Source organism: Eucyclogobius newberryi, unplaced genomic scaffold (assembly GCF_026437365.1).
Source record: "Eucyclogobius newberryi isolate DKJ021-1_F unplaced genomic scaffold, fEucNew1.0.hap1 SCAF_11, whole genome shotgun sequence".
In the NCBI taxonomy this organism is placed as follows: Eukaryota; Metazoa; Chordata; class Actinopteri; order Gobiiformes; family Gobiidae; genus Eucyclogobius; species Eucyclogobius newberryi.
Window position 1 is genome coordinate 18,060,369 of NW_027315735.1, and position 16,004 is coordinate 18,076,372.

At 38.6% G+C, this 16,004-nt stretch overlaps 3 protein-coding genes across 3 annotated transcripts; all 3 read right to left on the reverse strand.

Annotated features, from left to right (window-relative positions):
* Window positions 1-4,687, reverse strand: rnf212 (ring finger protein 212). The gene is made up of 12 exons (XM_072433228.1): window positions 4,571-4,687; window positions 4,239-4,300; window positions 3,659-3,733; window positions 3,522-3,578; window positions 3,400-3,458; window positions 3,277-3,336; window positions 2,490-2,551; window positions 2,354-2,414; window positions 1,766-1,802; window positions 452-506; window positions 311-380; window positions 1-224 (listed from the first exon to the last, which is right to left on the reverse strand). Exons 1-12 carry the CDS (start codon window positions 4,677-4,679, stop codon window positions 92-94), a joined length of 840 nt encoding a protein of 279 aa, XP_072289329.1. The 5' UTR covers window positions 4,680-4,687; the 3' UTR covers window positions 1-91.
* A 1,243-nt stretch (window positions 4,688-5,930) lies between these two features.
* On the reverse strand, window positions 5,931-7,252 carry LOC140346952 (transmembrane emp24 domain-containing protein 11). Its single transcript, XM_072433243.1, has 5 exons — window positions 6,981-7,252; window positions 6,771-6,862; window positions 6,405-6,530; window positions 6,179-6,325; window positions 5,931-6,091 (listed from the first exon to the last, which is right to left on the reverse strand). Exons 1-5 carry the CDS (start codon window positions 7,108-7,110, stop codon window positions 5,942-5,944), a joined length of 645 nt encoding a protein of 214 aa, XP_072289344.1. The 5' UTR covers window positions 7,111-7,252; the 3' UTR covers window positions 5,931-5,941.
* A 1,870-nt stretch (window positions 7,253-9,122) lies between these two features.
* spon2b (spondin 2b, extracellular matrix protein) lies at window positions 9,123-11,645 on the reverse strand. Its single transcript, XM_072436390.1, has 6 exons — window positions 11,542-11,645; window positions 11,099-11,359; window positions 10,790-11,013; window positions 10,517-10,708; window positions 10,251-10,437; window positions 9,123-9,354 (listed from the first exon to the last, which is right to left on the reverse strand). Exons 2-6 carry the CDS (start codon window positions 11,319-11,321, stop codon window positions 9,176-9,178), a joined length of 1,005 nt encoding a protein of 334 aa, XP_072292491.1. The 5' UTR covers window positions 11,322-11,359; window positions 11,542-11,645; the 3' UTR covers window positions 9,123-9,175.
* Window positions 11,646-16,004: the final 4,359 nt, after the last annotated feature.

Genomic DNA, 16,004 nt, shown 5'->3' on the forward strand with positions numbered 1-16,004 from the left:
TAATTAATATAATAACATATTTATTGCCACAACTACAGGTTAAGGTTGATCCTAAACCATTAAAAAGAGAATTGTACTGAACAGCGTGCAGTTAGGGAGGAAGGTTAACCAGAGAGGACATAGAAGGATGCCTGAAAGTCAATGGGGGTTTGAAGATGGGAGATTTCCATCCCGAGCTGTGGCCGAAGGAAATTTCTGGGGTGATCGGCGTGGTCTGAAAACGACTGAAAAAAAAGAAAATCAAAAACAATAAAAAAGTAATTTGTAGTAGGAGAAAACAATGTATTGATGTGTTTTGTATTCCACAAACTTGACTGAGGCTGAGCTGGCAGAGTGGTTGGTCAGCGTGTTCTGGCTGCTCATTCTGTGGGGTATTCCTCCTGAGCGATAAAAGAGGAAATGCTTTAACACGATTACGCCATAGAAGTGCAACAGAAGGAGAAGCTCATACCCATCCGTCCATCCTGCGTAGGGCTAGTTAAGGACACTCTCGGAGTATTGCTCGGCTGGAATGAAAACAGTATTTATTCTGTATTCTGTTGTGTTTTCTGAGTACATTTGTCACTGCTAGAAATAAAACTGCTGCATTTTAGATTGCATCATATTGTTCTGTAAGGTTTAAATGAGATAGCTCGTATTTTTATTATTTTGTAGTGTAAGAATAGCAGAGTAATAAGATTGTCACTAATGAGCAAGTTGTGTAATCCCCCATTCGACCAGAAGGGTTCAATCTTAGAAAAAGAGAACACGGGCGGAACCTCATGATAATAGCCTGTCCTGTTAATCTATTTGTTTACACTGCCTAAGTTTCACCTGAAACTAATCTCTTCTTTGTTCCCCTAACAGCCCTGTAATGGGCCATAGAAATCCTACTGTTAGCTAGCTGCAGCTCCCTTGTCACTGGTGAGCAGGGCCGGCCCCAGCACTTTTGGTGCCCTAGGCGAGCTGACTGGCCCCCCCCCAAAAAAAAATCTGCTAAGGAAAAACACATATATAACAATTTCCGTTGGATTTATTTGTCAATTCCAAAATAGTGTTTGGATACATAGCAGGGGGTGCAATTTTTTTTTTATTTTTTTAATCCAGAAGGGGGCGCCCCCTCCTGCAGTGCCGCCCCAGGCAACCGCCTATATGACCTAGTGGAAGGGCCGGCCCTGCTGGTGAGTATCTGATTAGCATATGACTGACCTGAGTTCTTTCTCGACTGTGGCGTCAAAATGATGCTGTAGACCTCCGGAAAACTGAACCTTAGACCACCAATTCTATTTAAAGAGGGACATCTGAGTTCTCAGACTAGAGCCACAGATTGAGAGTGACTTGGATGAGAGTCGAAACAGATGATTCAAGTGAGTCATCGACTATCGGCTAATCAGGTTGTCACCGGTGACAAGGGAGCTGCCGCCAGCTAACAGTAGGATTTCTATGGCCCATTACAGGGCTGTTAGGGGAACAAAGATTAGTTTCTGGTGAAACTTAGGCAGTGTAAACAATAGATTATCAGGACGGGTTATTATCATGAGGTTCCGCCCGGTGGGCAGGGCTTACTCAGAGTAGGATAAATATCTGAGTTCTCAGATTAGATCCGCAAATTGAGAAAGACTTTTCGAGTCGAAACATCTTGTTTTTCAAAACAGTGTCCAGATGACTACAACTGAAGCTTCTTCTACAACTGATGAGCAGGTTCAACAATTATGGAATTTTATATGTTGATATTTCTTTTGACAACAATGTTTTTTAATTCGAGACAGCACTTGACATGACTTACTTTTCTGAACAAACTTGTTTCATCCATGTTCTCACTCCTGTTGACAGACAAAAACACTGACTAGACTCTCTTGTGCAATAAACTGTAGTTGATAAAACAGCTATTCTTATACAGTATATTATATGTTCCTTGAACTTCTAGTGAGCATAAGAACTACGTATTTTTTGCATAAAAAAAAGAAAAATCACTTTTAAGTGTCATATTGAGTGTAGTGACCCTCTGTGTACTTATATTATAGCTGAAGATACAGAGGCCAAAACAATATTAGCGATATAAAATCAATCCAGTGTCAATGGTTTCTAGGAAACTCAATAGAGATTCCTAACTAAAGTCAAGCAAAGCCTGGCTTTTAGGTGTGTGTATAGACAGCTCCAGGGCATGGCAAAGCTATACAGCAGCTAAAGCTAACATAAGACACTGGACTGAACCCAGGATAAAGCTTGTTTGTACAGTGCAATACCTTCAACACACACTCTCACTTTTATGAAGTCTGAGGCATGATGGAGGCTCAAGACAGGCCACAAAAAAGAACAAGGAACACGACCAGATAGAAAAGTGACAGTTACAGTGTGTAAACTTTGTACTCACAAATTGGCAGTCGAGGAGTGACGTGAAAACAGCAGGGGAGAGTTGAAGGGGATGTGCATAACTGTGAGTAATAAGAACAGCAATTATCACAATCAAAATTTGAAATGATTGATAATGTTAGGAATTGATGAACTACCAGGCTGATTTCCATGGTGAGTTCGAGAACTGTGGTTCTTCTGAGCAACTGAAGCTTTGACGCTGAGAAAAAAAGTTTATATTGACATCAAACTAAGGTAAAGTATACAAACATTAAAATACTCATTGAAGTAATAAACAAGGTGTGAAAGTATTATGCTATTGTTAGACTTTATCATTATACATACTGTATATATATTTATTTCCTTTTGTCAATCGGATAAAAGGGAACTATCAAGCTCCAGGCATGTAAAAACATAAAGGGAAAGATATGACCCACTTCTTTAATTAAAACAACCATTCTGGGATAATCAGGATCCGTTTGTGCTCCCACAAACCCACTAATAAAAAAGAATAAGCCTAAAATCACCCCATATTACAGTAACAGGCCCTTTATAGGCATTCTGCCTATATCTCAGCCCACACATTTGTTTTTTACTCCAAATGGTTCAGAAACAGCTTTAACTGGGGGTCATTTTGGTCAGGTGCTTTATGGAACTTAATGTGTTGTACAGACTAGGATTCTCTGCCAAAAACATTGGAACCCTTCTCCGCTTTACTTTTATGAGGGTCAAAAGTGAGCCAGGAGTGACACCTAGTGTAGGATGAGGTGAATCATTGGCAGCTGCTGCTGCTTTAATTAACTCTCTTTTGTAACATATTCTTACTAGAACAGTCACTTAGTCATTGCCTGAAAAATCCAGAATGAAATCAATTTTTATACAGATTGATACTGAAGGAATGTGTGTTCTGGATCCCAGGCAAACTCGGTCAAGCAATGACATTACCTTTGATGTTGACAAGAGTTTTCCAACTTCTGGATATGAGCACTCTGTTCATTTAGCTTCCTTTAAAAACAAATACAATGTTTATTATAAAGAAGTTAAATTATTGTTGAATAATAAACATACTTCATCATTTGCTGCATTTCTTGCTTCATCTTGACTAGAGACTGTTCAAGTTTTTCATTCTAAAAATATTTTAATGAATAGATTAGAAAATAAAAATAATTTGGGCAAATTAAAACCCTCACCTTTTGCTGGTAATATGCTAGTAGCCTTTTTTGGTGTCTCGCTTGGAACATAATAACCTACAAAATAAAGAGACCAAAAAAATTAAGTAGGCAATTAAATAATATTTAAATTTTGATAATTAATCATTGGCACTGACCTTGCTAATTTCTGTGAAGTGCTTGCTGGCAACAGAATTGATATCAGAAAACAGTGCTTTCACCTCGGAGCTGCTCTGAAAAAACAATGTCAGTATTCAAACCTCAGCAATATAGAAGGTATAGATGTGTGAGATGAGAGAATAACTTGTGTGATTTTATTTCTAAATGAACAATTATGCAAATTGAACGCTCAAGACAAATTTAGAAAAGACAGTCAAAAATATGAACACATTTTTACTTCTCACATAAAAAAGAGTGTTGCCCACAGGCTCAGACTGAGACTCTGGTGGCAGAAGCAATTCTTACATCATCATTTATAGAATACACTTTTTGGAGTAAATGTGTCACCTTTTACCTCTACTAATACAAAACTTACTGGTTTAGAATAAATAAAAATACAGTTTATAAATTAATAATACATTAAAGTTATTTCTGTATATTTAGGACACATTTTGGGCCACCATACTCTCCAATATAAATGGGAAACATTGGTTACTATTGATAGCTTGTGTTTCTTTGCTGTTTAAATCGCTCAAAAGAAAACATTAACAATAATCAAGGTAATCATGTGATCCTTACTTTGTCCGAAAGAAGAGATAGTTGGCATTTTGCACTGCATATTAGACAAGTTCCTTGTGTACCTAAAGAAGAAGCACATGTCTATAAATCAGTATCCAGCCAGCAATATTTTATGTACAATTAAGCAACTAAAATATAATGCCAGCAACAATCATAGCTCAATTTACTAAAGGCTATAACCAGGTTAAAACAAACTAATGATAATTATGTGCAATAACCCAAAAAGTCCAACAGATGTCCCACTTTAGTCACACGACTTAGTGAGTGGTTTATTTCTCTTTTGGCTAATTGGCAGTTCTATTATATCAGCATAAGCGTACAATAAAAGTTACCTTTCTGAAAACAACAATTGCATATGAGATGTCCACATGTTGTCAGGGCGAGTTTGCGGTCAGATCCGGGAGAGTGGAAACACAAATTACAACAGATCCAGAAAGACATTTGAACACCTGAAAGTACAACCATAAAAGACCCGTATCATCGTGAAGAAGGTAATACGACTTATAGCATCAAACTAATATGTTCAGTTGTAGTGTTCATTTCTTTGTTGCCCCAAATTGCTCTTTAAGCCCCAAGCACGTGTAATCAGGGATGGTTTGTTGTTACTGGATAACTGGTGTTTAGGATTAGACCTAGCTAGCTAATTAAATTAGCGTTAGCTAGTAGTTAACTTTTGCTAACAAGAGGCCGTACAAAACAAAGCCTGGTGTTATTCATGCTGTTATCCTGTTATTTATGTCGCTGTGTGTCTGGTGTAATCACGTTTCCTTATTTTGTAAATAGTAACATGTTTTTATTTTAAGATGATGATATTACTTACCTTAGCTTAGGCTAACTATCAACTGGCAACTATAATAGCGCCATGACTGGCACGCATGATGACGTCTAGAAGGTCGTAGCGCCCCCAAATAACTATTTAGTCGATTGGTGAGCAATTAGTCGACTAATCAAACTATTGTTTGAGTATTTCTATTGTAAATTGAGACATTGAGACACAACACATATTAACAACATAAAGCTGAAATATTGTGACTGTTGATGAAAATCAGAAATTGTTCATTCTGTTTTGCCATTTTGATTTAATAATGCCATTCTATGTGTTATCAAAAAAGTATGTGCTCTAGAGTCTGTATGGTCCGGATTATGATTATGATTATCAAAATATGATTATAATTATTTTGACTGTCAAACAGTCACAAATATTCAGATTAATTGTTGCAGCCAGTGAGTTATAATACAGGACATCTTGCAAGTGGAGGAGCAGCTAAATTCTAATAGGAACTAATATAAAAACAGGGCGATAGTAACAATAGGTTAGCATAGTGAGCCATAGTAACACATTGGTTGCAGCCCTAGTCAGTTTTTGACATCATCAACGTTTCAACTTGCTTCAGCTTCACACAAATTCAAAGGAGGAAAAAGCGTCACACACTGGGTCAAACAGGAAGATCCTACAGATAATGGATATAAATGAAACATTTTAAATAGAAAGGAATATTTGTACATTGTATATATATATATATATATATATATATATATATATATTTATTTATTTATTTATTTGTTTGTTCTTTTGTTTGTTTGTGGCTGTGCCCCAAGAATCACAAACCACATAGCCAAAACCAGACAAATTATCCATCAGCCAAGCAATACACTTCAAACTGCTTTATTATTATTATTATGTTAATGTTACAACACTCATATTAGACCAGCTTCTTTGCAATGAAGAAGTCTTTGAGCTTTTTCATCTGCCAGAAGCCCACTGACAGCAGGACAGATGTTTGGACCACTGCCCACCACAAGACTTTGCTGTTGGTGTCCTCACTAATCTGGCGAAAAGTTTCTTCTTTTTCCTAAAGAGTCAGAATGGAAAACAAAATACTTGTTTTACTGCGACACACTCTTAAATGCCAGTAGGTTTGCAGGATAAACCCTCTTACCTGCTGGTATTCCTGCTGCCTGGTGATGTACATCATTTGATCTATAAGGTGTCTGAGACTGTTATGAAGCATTTCCAGATCGTCTTTCGTTCTTTCCGTGTTTCTATCAACTGAGTGTTCACCCATCTGAATATCCAAGTGTAGCCTCTGCACATCAAGTAAAAAGTTCCACATTTGACAAAATAAACTTAAGTTTACCAGCTTTTCATGGAATCACAAAGCTCACCAGCCGCTCTCTAGCAAATACGGAAAACCTGGTTGAGTTGCTTTGGAAGCAGAGGAAATGCTGGCCAGAGGCATGAGATGTGATGGTGAATTTCCCAAATTTACTGTATCGTTTGGACATCACAACCTAAAACAAAAAGAGAAAACAATATATTAAAATGAATACTTCCTTTTTTTTCTTTAGGGGCGTCAAACCAAATCAAATTGGAATTTGGATTTCTTTTCTGCCACAACCAATGAACTGAGTGTGGCCACTGCAGCATGTAGGGGTGAAGTGTCTCTGATTTAATCCTCCAACATTTCCATTGTCATTGCATTAATCAACAAAAATGTGAAAAGGAGAAGTGAAGAAAAGCTTGTTCAGCACCTCATAGTTTGGATCTTTGACTGTGACAGTTACACCAAGGTGAGGAGAGTGGGTCAGCGCCTTCACATCCCAAGGCTCCAACAAGAAATAACCTTAAGGTACAATTTGCAATCATCATTATTTGGTTGCAGTTAGTTTATGACCCTACGCACACTGTACTCATATATATGCTTTTATCAAACAGGATCACATGATCTCAACTGGACCTACCCGTCACAAGCATGTCTTCAGGAACCTCTTCGATGATACATTTTTCCTCCTGCTCTCCAAGATCAAAATACATCGATGTTGCTAGCATCAGGTAACACAGAACGAGAAAGCCAGACCATTGAACATCCATACTCTTGACTAAAACCACAGCAAAGCTATGTAGCAGTATGGCAAGTATTTAAGAAGTAAGCAGTACTGCAGTACTACACTACACTGTTGTGAGCTTGTGTGAGAATTAAGCAGGTGCTGCAAAGTGTGACGAGTCACTGAGCCAGTGTTCTGACTGGTTTATCTCAGGGCCAGTCATAAAGCTGCAAAGGTGGATTTCACCTCATGTCATAACATTCAATGCCTAAAATTGAGATGGTGGCCAGGATTTATGATGAAAGTATATGCTGTTTAAGTCTCAGTACTGACAACTTTTTGCTCCATGAAATAGAAAAAACAGTAGACTATTGTCATTATATCTGGCAGTAATCACATTTCATGGCTCATTTATTTGCATATGCCCAAGCCCTCCTTCTGAGACTTTGACTTATTAAGAATGTGAGCAAAATCTGCTGTAGCACCACCAAATGTAACACCTTGGTTGCATTTTAATGTTATTGTGTAATATAAGTGTTCTGTATAAGTTTGTTTCTGATTTCTGCATTATTCATTCACTGCTTTCTGAACTCTGAGGTTATGGTTGACTGACATCCACTTATTGTCAATGAGTAATAAACTCTGGTTCTGTGTTTTAGCTCATCTCCCTGCTCATATGGACACAGTAGTTTCTTGGACGTTTGTCAGAATTAGTTTGAGGGGATTAGATCATTTTATATAGTGAACTCTGAAGTCACATTTAGCATCTGCAATAGATGTCACCCCTTAATGTGAATATCAGAAATATGAAATGTCTCTTTGGGTCCACGTGGTTTGAATGGACTTTCAATATGTTGTGTACTTGTTGTTATATTAACAGTAGTTTTAAAAGGTTATCTATTGTGTTCACTTTACAATGTGTAAAATAGTCAACTAGAATTGGATAAGTAATGCTGACATTTGTAATCCCATTGAACAAACAAATACCATACTTGCTGGTTGTGAGGTAAATCAAAAGCTGTGGGATAGTTTCAAGTATTTGGTGATCAGCTTTATCCATTTTATGGTCCACACTTCATCAGAGCAAACCCTACCCTACATGGGGACTGTGGTTTCTTTGCACTCAGTAAATCATTTAGTTCCAACCTCAGCAGAACTTTAGAGCTAAAGTGTAATACATGCTTTTCCATTTACAAATCGTCTAGGTGCAGGTGTCTTTTCAGTTCTTTTGGGAACTGTATAAATACATTAACAGAGAGACAGAGAGGCTTTCACAGCATTTGTATTTTTTATTATTTACAAACATGTCAAATTCAGTTGATTTTTAATGTATTCGAAATAAACAAGACTGTACACAACAGGTAAAATCCTGTCATTAATAAACAATATTTTTGGCATTTTGCCTTTGGTAAAGATAAGACAAAAAGTAGAACAGCTTATATTGACAACTTTTAACATAGAATGAATGAAACATGTTTATTGGGAGTTAAACAGGGTTGTCACATTGCAGTTTTGCTAAACTGGTCACATCATATCCACATGACTTAATTTCTCTCAGCATAAATTGTGACTGTCAAAATTCTTTGGTTAATCTATAATCGTGATTATTCAAGTAAAATATAATTGTAAAAAACAAAAAATAATAACCGTGGCAATTTTAGAATTTACGTCAGATCAAAAACAATCTATAACTCAAAAGATAGGTTTGGCTGTTTTTGTCACATTAACTTGTGACTTGTCATTCAAAAAGTTTGATTTTGCAAAGCTGGACACAAACTTGAGGAATAGTAACATGTTTGACAATTGTAATGAAAGAAAATTAATGTTAATGATTTTACTGTTGTTTGGTCACAGTCTCAATAACTGAATAATTGTTAAACCATGATGTTTTTTCTCACAATAATCGTAACATTATAATTTGAATTTGTGACCTCCTACTTGTGACCCTTGTTCAGTAGTCCCTGTTAACGTTAGCTTTATTCCACATTCAAATAGCCAACAGACCTTTTACTATTACTCTGTCTTTGTCTTTTTCGCTCTCTCCTGGACTTTCTGTCCTTCTTTTTTCTCCTGACTTTTCTCTCCTTGCGTTCCCCCTTTTCCTGGCCTAGTCATAAACAGTTGTCCGGGGAACACTTTCTCTCCTCCTCCAGAAGAGGGCAGGCTGCCCCATTGTTGGCTGGATGCATAAGGATGTAGCGAGTGCGGTGCCTCACACCTGACTCTCCACACTTGCCTTTACACAAGCCCCAGGGAGACCACACTGACACCTCACAGTCCAAAGGAGTATCTGCAAACACATAAAACATCAGATTTGGCTATAGTCAGATTATTGCTCTTTATTGCACCCTTCCTATATTTAATAATTGGTTTGAGCCAACTGGACTGGTGTAATAATCTGCTTTTATTTCTCCTTTTTGCACTGTGTAATCTATTTGGACTACATGGGCCATCTTTGCAAACAACTGATCGGTTTTGCAGACTGAGTAGAATAACAGGAGGACAGAAGGTGGAGGCTGCACGGATTGCCAAATAAAGATCAAGTTTATGCAAATGTTGAATTTCAGAGCGCTTTTATTAATGTAATCTGTAATAAGTAATGACAAATATACTGACATTCTGTTTTGTGGCGTTGTATGACATAGAATAAGATACATCTGAGTACAGAGTGGAGCTTGGAATCTGCCCATGGACTAAATTATTTTGGCCCTGTTCATATGTTTGTTGATGTATGTTGTCTAGGAGACAGATTATAGTGTATCCTTACTGTCAAAAAGTTTTTAAAAACATTTGTATCACTTTGATCAAAGATGAAATGTTTGTATGTTTTAGAAATCGAATACAATCTTGGTTTCAAATTTTCCAATGTCTCTGTTGTTAAGTATTCACTGGTGTTTCTTTTGCTTTGCATGGTTTGTTTTTCAAAGTTTATCTTAAAAGTAAATAAGGATTTGGAGAATCTAATTTTCCCTTTTCCATTGCATGAGATGTTCCACAAGTATTTTCTGAGGCCCAGAACTCTTTAATCATCTGCTTGTGGAAGTTAATCGAATCTGTGAGTAGCTTTTTCTCAAATGGTTACCAAAAGCCTTATTTGAGTTGTCAAAGCACATCTAAAATGGTCCTTGTCTTATTAGGATTGACTGTTTTTATAAGAGCGTTATGCTTCTTTGTCTTCTGACTCACTTATAAGTTTCTCTTCGATCTCGTTTCCAGTTGGAAGTTGATTGGACTGGGTGGGCTCCACAGGCAGACTGATGATCTGATTGGTTTTCTTCATCTTAGTCAGTGTGATTTTGGCCATAGGTGGCAGGTGCCGCAGTCGGGGATAGTAAAAAGAGTTGGCGGGGTGGCGTGGAAAAGAAGACGTTATCTATTCAACAGAGAAAAGACATCAATATGTGATTCTGTGAGTTGTGATAGAAAATGAATTTAGAACACAGAAATCTAACCTCTGTGATTTTATCCTGTGGAATGGTTTCAAAATTGGGGGAAGAGAAGGTAAAGCCACTGTCGGTCCCAGCGTCATAGGGGTAGAGCTCCAGCGACACGTTGTCCTTCCAGTGGTCGCCGTCGCAGAGGCTTATGCTGTCTGCACCCACAAACCAGTCTGGACTCGGAACTATGCGCACGATAAAGGACAGCTGGAGGGAAAGATTACAAGACACAAGGTAAATATGGCAGGTTACTTACTGTAAAAAGCAACAAGACAGGGAAAGCCTTACATAGGAGTGCCTGGCCACGACCTCAAATGCTGTGCTCATCTGGCCGGTTCCTCCCTGAACAGCCGGAGCAGAGAGGATGCCATAAACACTTTGGATGCGTTCTCCCGCCTCATCCACTTCTTTCATGAGCGTCCAGGCCTCTCCCTTCTCACTGAACTCCCTCACTCCGTTACTGGCAAAGTCATTATGCTGCCACATGTGATAGTCAGAGCTGTGGGTGACCCCTAAAAGCAGATAAACGATGATAGGAACCAGAACCAGAATTATAACGCATAAGAACGTTAGAGTCAATGTTTTTTCTAGACTTACCAACCAGGGTAGACCACTGTGCAGGGGGGCGGTACACTGGATATTGCTTGGGGAAAGCTGATTGGCTCCACTTTCCAGTGAAGGTGAGATTGTAGTGGGCTGTTTCTGAAGCTGTGCACATGGGTACGTCAGTGGGGACAGGCATGGAGAGAAGTCCATGGCCCAGCGTTGCTACCATCAGGATGAAGCGATAAACAGCCTCAGAGTAAAGGATAGAGTCCATGGTAGAGATAGATGAAGAGTGATGAAGAGAAAGACGACCTAAGACATGGAAACAACAGAAAAATGTGTTAATCTTTTAGATTTTCAATGTGTTAAATAACTGTTTATTCTTATTGTAGCATCAAAGTTATGTGATAATTTTAATACAGACTTATTTGTTTGCATACATTGAATAACATTTGATTTAGCATAAACAATTAAGCAAACAATTTGTTACTCACTTGTTTGAAGCTTGATGATAGAAAGTAGCAGCAGAAGAAGCAGGGTGCAGCAGGTTAGGGGGGAGGGCAGTGCTCAGTGTGGCTGTCTGCAACAGTGACTGCGAAGTTCCAAAAGTGCTTTGGCCTATTTATGCTCACCTCGCTCCCTCCCTCCCTCCTACACTCTCCTCCCTCTCCTTTCTTCAACTTTTTTTCCCTCTTGATATCTGTTCATTAGGGGTGAAACGCCTTTGTGACCTTTGGAAACAGATCCTCCTGTCAGTCATGTTCTTTCTAAGTGGTCTGTTAACTTCTTAATGCATTCTGCAGCCTCTTTTGCACAGCCAAGTGTTGGATGCACTTGAGGGCGCAGCGCTTCATTTGACAGCACAACAGCCAAGCATCATTCAGTAGTGCAGTAAAGCATCAGCATCAAAACATTTGGTTCATAGTGGAGAGTAATACCAAACAATGTTATAAAGATAAAATAATACTGCGTACATTGATGAAACTTGCAGGAGAGATGACGTGTGTTTCAACATTTTATATGAGAGCTTATCAGGACCAACCTGAGCGTGAATGATCCAGACAAACTCATAACTGTGATGCTGGATGGCAATGGCACATGATCTCACATCACAATTTACAACCTATTAATCTGCACTGCAATACCTTGGGACATCAACAATACACTGTACACCTACACATACATATATAGGTGCAATTTTATTTGTTCCTAGTCTTTTTATGCAGTAGTGATTATTCAAAATTTGATCATGTATTTCCACCTCTTAATAGAACGCCCATAAGATTAAACATACAGTAAGCGTGGACCTTGTGAAGCAGTGATAACATGTGCAGTGTGGCTCTGCGTCCTGAGTTGTGTGTCAGGGCAGGTAATACAGAGGCCGTGTGTGTTGAAGCTGGAGGTGTGGTGTTTGGCAGTCAACACTCAACGCTCACGTGCAAACACACAAATATGGCGCCTGGCTCAATCAGCCCACATCTAATGATTTCCACATGCTCACATTTCCATAACGAGCACACCTTTTGCACACACAGGCTATTTACACACACATTACAGTTTATGTCACAGCTACAGATATTTCCCAAAAAATTCACTCATCAATGCCTTATTGTTATCAATAGTACATGTAGTTAAATCAACTTCATATCGGATTCTTAATCGATAGCCCAGTACTTTTTCCATAGAATCCCTGCAACTGACATCCCAACTTATATTTAGTAATTTAGTGCCTACATTTCATGAATACTCCATCATTCTTACTTATCTTGATGGAGCACTTTGCTATTTTGTGTTATTTTTGCACAATAAGATGTGCAACCCACATCGCGTGTTTTTGTGGGCAGCCATCCAAATTGCATTTTGGGATGAAAAGCAATAAAGACTTAAAGCCGGAAAGGAAAGTTTTGAATTTAGGTCAGTGCGCACAGTCTGAGGAGGTTAGACTGGCATGTGTCACGCTGTGGTAGGAGCGGATAGGGGGATACAGTATATTCAGTGTATACTGAGAGTTTAAAGTGCTCTGGAAATACCAAAAAAGTTTGAAACTACGTTTTATGTTGTGACATACATTATTCATGATGATTGATACATAACAAAACAAATATTTTTTTCAAACGTAAAGTTATTGGGAAATAGTCATGAATAATCCTGACATCCCTAGTTACAAAACAGATTATGTGGACATAACATCACTGCAGTAAAAGTAGGAAGACCGGTGACCGGGTTATCTCTAAGTTTATGTCTGGAAAGTGAGGGTCACTGAGCGGCCAACATATGTCAACCTAATTGCAGTCAGTCGGTAAACAAAATATCTTGGTTCGTTAATGTTAGGTTAAAGGCCAGGGTTGTCATAGTGATAAACTTAAGTTTACTCTTGATTTGCGACTTTGTTCACCTCGGCTAGTCCTTTGTTTGTTTGATGTCTTGACTTGCTGGAGTTTGTATGGTTTAGTACTCGGTCTCATGTGTGTCCTCCAGAGTTCAGAGAATATCTGGCAGAATAGACCGGGAAGCTGCTAAACACAGTTAAAGATATTTTTTCCTCGCTTTCTGATACACAAACCTTATACAGAAATGCTGGTTGACTACTGTGTATTGTAATTAACTTGAATAAAGTACATAAGTTCACACACCTGGTCTTTTAGCTTTGAGTGACCTGACTCCACGGTGTGAGTCCCCGGGGCGCTGCAATCACCCTGATTTTCAATAAAAATTTCCTTGTGTGTGGGAGCAATCTGCAAGTGCACTCATTTGCTCTTTTTGTGACACACTGGGAGCTGCAGGTCAAAATACTACTTGAGTTTGAGTTTCTAGTTAACTTAAACAGAAAATATGAGTGAGACTATTGTAAGTGACTACACGGAGTGCATGTGCCATCAATCATCATAGCCCACCACATTTAGACAAGGCAATATTAGATGTCGAGACAAAAGCAGTTTATATTGGTGAATTATGGATGTACAGTTCTGGTCCAGACTATTAGGTGACCACAGAGTATTAAAACACAACATGTATAAATTCACTGTTAGGAAATCAAAGCTGCTGAGTAGGCTGTCTTGTTGTTCATCGCAGCTGGCACCTGGAGTGTTCCCTCACTGTAGACCTGTGAAGACATTTATAACAGTGAGGGTTATTGAAGGGAAAACGGCAACATGTACACAACAAGACCAGACCAGTAATGTCCAAAAATGTAGTCAATTGTTTTGTTGTGCATCAAAAAAACCATGTTTACCAGAATACCAGATAATGCAACTGTAACTCATTGTAAGTAACTGACATTGAGTACTCTTCTTTTATTTTGCACTTATATACTCCCAAATCTTACAAAATGATCAACAGTGGGGTATAAATGCAGTTAGTACAAAAGTCCAAAGGCTCTCAGAAGAATCTGTCTTCAAGTAACACTTTTTAGATAATGTTCATGCTATTACTAAATCTCATAGAATACTTTGGGACGTAATTGATTTATGGTAAAATGTATCCTTGACCCTTGGGGCGACTTTGTTTCTTTTATATTTGGTTGGGATTTGGTTGTACTCCGGCTCGTGGCTGCAAAATATTTTAAAGTGATAAGACATAGTATTTTGTTTTAACTTTCTACGGTTTTGCGTCTTTATGCTCTTTTTTAATTGACCTTCTCCTGTGTCTGTATTTCAATCTTTTACCCCCTGCTGTCTGTCTCGCTCCTTTAACGACAGCAGATGGCTCCCCTGGACTCAGTTTTAAACCATCTCATTGTCTTTGTCATTTTATTTCATTTTCTTTCTCACTTTCTGACCCACTTAAGTGAAATCCCACAATGTTTTTCCCATCATGCTGTCCTCCCACCCAGTGTTGAGGTGGTGAACCCCCGGCCGGAGGTATAAAGCACATGATTTACAGGGCCCATATGCAGCAAAAAGGCACAAACCAATGAAATCCAATTTCCAGAAGAGTACTCTTGGCTCTTGGTACCTTTCACTAAAACAGTGATAGTTAGCTTTGAAAAAAGAGCAGAAGAGTCCAACTGACAAGACAAAAAAACATGTCTGTTCTGTTGATCTGAGATAGCTACAGTCATTCCAAATTAGAGAGGAAGTAGAAGTCATTCAGTGGTGTGAAGAAGGCCAGAGGCAGAACTGCTGACATAGCTCAATAAGCAGTAGTTATTATATTTCCTAAAATTGCCATACTTGAAAAGACAAGACTATATAATCAATATAAATAGTCTCGTTCATCTAAGTCAAGTTAATAGGTTATGTATACTCTGCCGATATAATATGATTGTGTGAAGCACCTTTAGCAGAAACACCTGGCTTTGTGCTCCCATGTGTGGGCTGGAATGTGTCCATTGTAAACACAGACTTCTGCTTTGGACCATATTCTGCAATAGAGCAGCTTGCAACTTGAGTGAAAATGTTTGATAACAGTACTTCTTCTGCATTTTGCAGATTTTGTAAAGATGTTTTTTGGCCCTTATGCTAGGAGAAAGTACGACAGGCAAACTATCTGGAACATGGACTAGACCTTGCTGAAGCAGGCAGGTTGCCCGGACTATAGGCTTTGTGCTACGGCTCTACTACACAACAGCTGTCTGTTATAAGTCCTCAAGTCTCTGTTGAAGCACAAACTCATGCATTTGATATGCTCTTTGTGACCTCTCTGGTTGCCTGTGAACATGGTCCTGTCTCCTCCCTGGTTAAAAGAAGATGTCCTCTCCTCCAGAGCAGGTTATACCCCCTGGTAAGTCTTCATTCTGGCCCTTTGAGCCAGAGGTCATAACATATTTGTTTATTTCTGTATATGGATTCCCAGTCTTCCTGGGGTCCAGAAGCAGGCGGGGATACAGCGCGGGTATAAAGCAGCACAACTAGAGCACATCATGTTTGTTATTAGAGATCGACCAATATGTTTTTTCCATGGCCAATGCCTGTATTGATATTCCGATGGGTCTGCCTCAAAAGGGGATCGATTTTCA

Coding starts and splice junctions, on each gene's coding strand:
- rnf212 (XM_072433228.1), bottom strand. CDS start 4,679: ATGTCTTTCTGGATCTGTTGTAATTTGTGTTTCCACTCTCCCGGATCT. Junction 3,459..3,521: donor TAGCATATTACCAGCAAAAG/GTGAGGGTTTTA, acceptor AAATATTTTTAG/AATGAAAAACTTGAACAGTC. Junction 3,337..3,399: donor GAAATGCAGCAAATGATGAA/GTATGTTTATTA, acceptor TTGTTTTTAAAG/GAAGCTAAATGAACAGAGTG.
- LOC140346952 (XM_072433243.1), bottom strand. CDS start 7,110: ATGGATGTTCAATGGTCTGGCTTTCTCGTTCTGTGTTACCTGATGCTA. Junction 6,531..6,770: donor TCAAAGATCCAAACTATGAG/GTGCTGAACAAG, acceptor TTTTTGTTTTAG/GTTGTGATGTCCAAACGATA. Junction 6,326..6,404: donor TATTTGCTAGAGAGCGGCTG/GTGAGCTTTGTG, acceptor CTTGATGTGCAG/AGGCTACACTTGGATATTCA.
- spon2b (XM_072436390.1), bottom strand. CDS start 11,321: ATGGACTCTATCCTTTACTCTGAGGCTGTTTATCGCTTCATCCTGATG. Junction 11,014..11,098: donor ACAGTGGTCTACCCTGGTTG/GTAAGTCTAGAA, acceptor ATCTGCTTTTAG/GGGTCACCCACAGCTCTGAC. Junction 10,709..10,789: donor TCGTGGCCAGGCACTCCTAT/GTAAGGCTTTCC, acceptor CTTTCCCTCCAG/CTGTCCTTTATCGTGCGCAT.